The sequence below is a fragment of the Bufo gargarizans genome, chromosome 3, assembly GCF_014858855.1.
Source record: "Bufo gargarizans isolate SCDJY-AF-19 chromosome 3, ASM1485885v1, whole genome shotgun sequence".
NCBI classification, from domain to species: domain Eukaryota; kingdom Metazoa; phylum Chordata; class Amphibia; order Anura; family Bufonidae; genus Bufo; species Bufo gargarizans.
This window is the reverse complement of record NC_058082.1, coordinates 517245252-517251251: the sequence shown is the minus strand read 5'-3', so window position 1 is coordinate 517251251 and position 6000 is coordinate 517245252. Positions and strand designations below refer to the sequence as shown.

Here is a 6000-nt window from a genome sequence, read left to right as displayed (position 1 = left end):
AAAATTATATAAATGAATATTTACTTCTTTACTTGTACTATTAACATTTTTACATAAATTTAGTACATTCAGTAAGTGGAGTCGTCTCATCCCAAGCAACCTGTTAAATAAAAAGAGCCAAGACTCCAGTAATATCATCTGTTTGTTGCTGTTACTTGCAGATTTTTCCTACAGTGGCCAGTACAGATGAGCAGCATCATTTGTGAATATGCACATGGTGTATATTGTGCATGTTTTTTTCCGTATGGATTTTCGCAGCGTAATACAGTAACCACTTAGTAGATGAGATTTTCAAAATCTCATGTATATGGTATGAACATTTTTCAATGAGGAATGTGAAATCTAGAGCAAGTTGTTTGCGATTTTCAGTGCAGATTTCACTCTGCAATACAAAGGGTGAGATCTGAGGCAAATCTGCAATGGAAATCTATATTGTCATGTACCACAGGGTGCTTACACACCTCAATTTGAAACTTAAAAAAAAAACACTGGAATAAGCATTTACATATTTTTGGGGTGGCCATCTGCAATTTTGTAGCATTTTTTTTCGCACATTTTCACTAAGGCTCCTTATGCCTGTTTCTGGCATACAAAAAGTAGCAAGACCACCTGAAAAAATTTTGTTGCACGCAGTTTTTTACGTCACCCACGACACTGGGGAGTGGCAGGGGCGTGGAGTAAAGGATTGAAAACTACTCCAGTTAGGGACTTGAGTAGTTCTGAACCTAGGTGCACAGACTGCTGAAGGATGCGCCTATTTTAGGACGAGGCCTGTGCCTAATCATAAATTAGGCACATCCTCCAGCAATGCAGGGGCTATCAAAGACTGGAGTAAAACTAGCATTTTTTTTACCATATAGAGATGTTGGCAAAACGCCTGAAAAATAGGGTAAAAGCTACAGTATGTTGAAAAGGAGCAAGAGAGAAAAAAAAATGCAACCTACTGAGCGAAAAGGCCAGGAGCAAAAAATGCTTGTGTGTGGCCTGCGTTTCATATATCCCCCTTCGGACAATATCTGGACCTGGCATTTTACTGCAAAAAAACTGAGTAGAAAAAGCAAAAGTGCCAGAATACGGCACTAAAAAAAACTACATTTGAAATCAGCTTCACATGTCTTACATGTGGCCTTTCAGATAAATGCATGGTCAGACACATCGCATGGCCTGAGTGAGAACTGACTGGTGTCTAAACTACTTAGAAAAGACTGGACACGTATAGAAGTTACTCTGCAAATAAAGCAATGAAATACAAAAAAACAAAAACAAAACAAAAAAACATTACAGGCCCAAATATACAGAATATTTCCACCAGCCTAGGGCAACAGATCAGGGGAATATAGACAAGTATACATAGCAAAGATATATTTCAGAGTATTCCATTATATAGATTCATGCAGTATTCATTTGTAATAAAAATAAAGACGATTTAATTGAATATTGGTTTATTAGAGACAAATTGTAAGAAAAAGAAATACACATACACGCATTTCTGCAAGTAAATGGAAAACAAGCTAAACACGTCATATGAAATGTTCAGTAGTCAGAAAACTTTTTTGATTATTTCTTCACACATTCAATATATACTATATGCATAACAGCAGTTAGATTCTGTACATTCAGTGTCACTGAGGAGCGCACACGGCGCTCTCACTAGTCATCACCTAGCCTATATATAATATACAGAAATTGTAAATGAATGTGCAGCTGCATCTGTCATTGCATGTTTCTAGTCTGTGACAGAAGTGTATTATAGGGAACCTGTAACCTGGTTTGGGACCACTAAACCACCAGCATGCTGTTATGCAGCTGGGGATTATTGTCCTAATCCTGCCCATAGAGGACTCCATCCCTCCATGCCAAGAATAGAATATGTCAATTGAACTTACCAGGAGAAGGGTCTGGTACTTTTCTTCAGCAGCAACGGGTCCACGTTTCACTGCGCATGCACATGTAATTGGGGTGCAACTGCAGTGAAGCAAGGTGTGCTGACCTCAGGTGCAGCACAGTATACAAGCCGTGGATGCCACTGGTGAAGAATCTGCGACTCTTCCCCAGGTAACTTCAACTGTCATTTACTACTCCTTGCAGGGACAGATGGCAGGTTTGGGACCCTAAACCTCTGCAGCATAACATGGTGGTGGTTTAATCAGCAGGGGTTCTGGCTGTTGGACCCCCACCAATCTGATATTGATGACCTATCCCGAGGATAGATCATCAGCATCGTGAAAAACTAAGAAATCTGGACAACCCCTTTAGGAATGGCCACACCTGCCTTAAACTTTAGCACAGTACCACAGATTATTCCCAGATCCAAAGAAAATTTAAGATAGCTCATCCTACGAGTACCGTACATGTATCTGCGGAACATAAATTTTGCAACACAATTAAAATCAAATTAATTTTAGATTGCCATTTTCCCATACAGAAAAACAAATGTATAAACAGATTTATAAAACCAAACTGACTATTAGAGCTGGATGCAGATTCCCATTACTGATCAATATTACTGTTGCTGAAGAGAACATGACATTTACTTATAGTATAGCAGCAATTCTGCAAAAGAACACATGCAGGTTGCAGAAATACATTAGATGGCTTTTCTAACAAGATCGTCAGAAGGTAACACTCTTAGCTGCAGCACCTAACTATGTACACGATTTTAAGCCATATTTACTTCCTTGCTACTGAACAATTGGGAATTCCATGAAAATCTGAGATTTGCACAGGCAGTAAGTACCATTGGTATTCAGAAGACTGTTGTGTGAGTGAGCTATAAGACTGTGTCTTATAAGAATCCTGGGGCTGTAAGCGGGCATCCAGGGGCCCAACTACACCCTCTAATGGCAGGAGCTTCTTGACTGTACCGTCTCCCCCATTACATTATTGTTTGCAGGTATAAATGATCCATGGTTCTATGTATTAAGGATAACTAAAAAGTGTAACTATACTTTAACATAACTCATTAGTACATGAGAATATATGAAACTCTATAATAAACCTTATTAGTTAAAAGTCGCGTTAACCTCATATTCTAGTTGCCTTTAGTTTAACTTTCCTTACCCAAAGGCTCTCTGCTCATGTAAACTCCATCAGTCCCCCATAAATATGTCTTAAATTAAAACAATAATTAGGAGGACAGGGAGGAGGGGGATGCAGCTGCAGTTTTCTCACACTCTCTCTATAAGACTGAATGCTGTGAGAGGGGAGGGGAAGCAGCAGTGAGGATACATTTTATTGACTAGATCTCCTTTTTTGTCCTGGACAGATATTTTTTTGCAAAATTTATGGTTATGAATTTAAGGAAATATCTAACGACTAAAATAAAAAAAAAAATATTTAAAAGTCACTAAAATATTGGTAATTTATAATTCTCTTCTCTTGTCCCCTGTCCTCTCATTGGCAGCAGCAGCACAGGGGGAGGGAGACACTGCTTCCTTCTCCCCTGTGCTGCTGAGGGAACACGGAGAGCGCTGTCAGCAGCGCGATCTGTGTTCCCAATACATTATCGGAATATCGGCAAAATAGATGTCGATACCGATAACTGTCAAAATACTGAATATCGGCCGATAATATCGGTAAAACCGATAATCGGTCGATCCCTAGTGCTTGGTATTGAAACTCAGCCCTATTCACTCAATGAACGTGATTGACGTCAAATGACCTAGGGAAAGCTGAGAGGTGGCTGCGGCACTACTGCAAACACCGATGCCTTCTTAAACAGTTGATCCTGGCTGTCGGACCCCCACCGATCGGATACTGATGACCTATTCTAAGGATAGGTCATCAATAGTAAAGTCTCAAAACACCCATTCAATGTGAACTAGGTAAGGCTTAGTGCACATATTCATGACCTGATATAGCAGGCAATTATCGTGAACCATGGCTTCCCAATAATTGCCTGCTCATCAGTGGAGGATGCAGCAATCACCTCCACTGTATGGAGATCAGTGATGGCTACTGCCATCGCTAGTCCTCATACAGATTTATTGTTTCTGGCCCACAGATCGCTGTTTACATAGCATGATCTCCTGCCCAGAAACATAGATTTCACCCGATGAAGGAGCATTTTGCTCATATGATCTGCGGCACCTTTACACAGGCCAAATGTCAAGAATGAGCGTTCATACTAACATTTGTTCCCGACAACTGCCCTGTGTAAATCATTTTAGCAAGACACTGTACCCATGTAATATTATACTGCTGGCTATAGCGCTCCGTCTCTGTGAGAGAGTAGGGACCATGGGGAACAGTTTCTGTAAGAGAGGGGCTCATGGGCAGCAGCCTGCACGAGACAGAGGGCATTGGGTGCAGTCTGGAAGATATGTGGGGCATAACAGCAGTCTGTGTAACAGTGAAGGGGCCATAGGGAGCAGTCTGTGTAAGAGGATAATATCTGCTACTAAAGGGACAATGATGGAGCCTGGAGGTGTGAGTAACCCATTGGATACCAGTTGTGTTACCTTAACCCTTTCTCTGCACTAGACCACCAGGGATGCTGACATTAACCCCCTCACTACCCTAAACCCCCAGGGATGCAGACATTAACCCCTAATCTATTCTCAGTCTTCCTACTACAGACAATAATGGAGCCTGGAGTAGTGAATAACCCACTGGAAACAGGTTATGTAACCTTAACCCTTTCTCTGCTCTAGAGATAAACTTTTCTCTGCTCTAGAAGATCAGGTAAACTCTTTCTCTGCCCTAAGTCACTAGGGATACGGACACAAAACCTCTCACTATTCTAGACCACCAGGGATGCATTCACCAGACAATGATAGAGCCTGTAGAGGTGGACACAAGTTATATAACCTTAACCCTTTCTCTGCACTAGACCGCCAGAGATGCAGATATTAACCACTTTAATACCCTTGAGAATCAGGGTTGCCGTCATTAATCCTGTCACTGCCCTAGACCACTAGGGCTGCAGACGTTAATACCTTCTAAGCTCTAGACCCCAGGAATGTTACCATAAACCAGTCAACTTCCATAGCTAATCTATGGAAAATGATGTAGCACTATAGGCTATATTTATTTTCTGCTGCTTTGGACTGCCCAGTTTAGAAGAACGGCTCCCTAGTCACTAACTTCCCTGCTCACTAGTTATAAAGGGAGTACTGCTGGGAGAGAAACACCACATTAAGTTATACGATAATTAATCTCCACCCATAGTAGGAAAGTAAAAGAGAATTTTAGTTGGAAATAATTCATTATGTGACCCAACTAAAGTGAAAAAAGTATAAGAATAATATTACTAGTTATACTGTATTTAAGTCTCGGTTATTACTTATGTGTACAACATGAAACCCAAGGTTCTCTTGTCTTCTACTTAACAAGGATTCTTTTATTATGTCTAAATATATTAACCAAAAATATATTAACCAGTTTAATAACAAACTAAGATCATAAAATATTCTATATATTACAATAAAATATTATGTGAATATTTTTTCTAGTAAAATTCTGGTTTTCCACCTCCCAATACTTACAAGAACAGTTTTCAGCTGAAACTATAATTAAAAAATTTCCGCTGGAATAACTTGCCTGTAATTTTGCAGTAACAAATGAGAATTTCTTGCATTGCTTACAAGCGAGACCAAGACCAAAAACAAGGCATTCGTGTAGCTGAAGCACAACTACAGTATTTGGTTCAAAACGTTATATTTAACCCTGACGGTTCACTGCATCATACAACTAGAACTTGGTAAAAAATCTTGCAAGTAAGTGGCCACAGCCTTGGTCAGGTAAGTCATTGTACCAAAGGCACCGCTAGGAGCGCTGTCATACAAGAAATTGCAGATCCCAGTTGCTGGATCCTGATCGAGGTAAAAATCTCCAGCTCCCAAGGCTTTCTGTGAAACAAAAGAGACACAAGTTTGGATTCCAGATATAAATGAAATGGTTCGATGAGCAGAATGTATACTGGTAAAGGTACAGTTTTATGGAGAGTATTATCACCTATTCTTTATACAAGGTTGAAACACAAAAATAATATTCAAATCA

General features: G+C 39.9%; 1 protein-coding gene across 1 annotated transcript in view; it reads right to left on the bottom strand.

Moving 5' to 3' along the window:
- Positions 1-1425: 1425 nt before the first annotated feature.
- The window catches only part of PHKA2 (phosphorylase kinase regulatory subunit alpha 2), a 101610-nt gene continuing 97035 nt past the window's right edge, over positions 1426-6000 (bottom strand). Inside the window, 1 exon segment of the mRNA XM_044283995.1 lies at positions 1426-5849. Within this exon segment, the coding sequence (XP_044139930.1) occupies positions 5676-5849 (174 nt within the window). The 3' untranslated portion in view covers positions 1426-5675.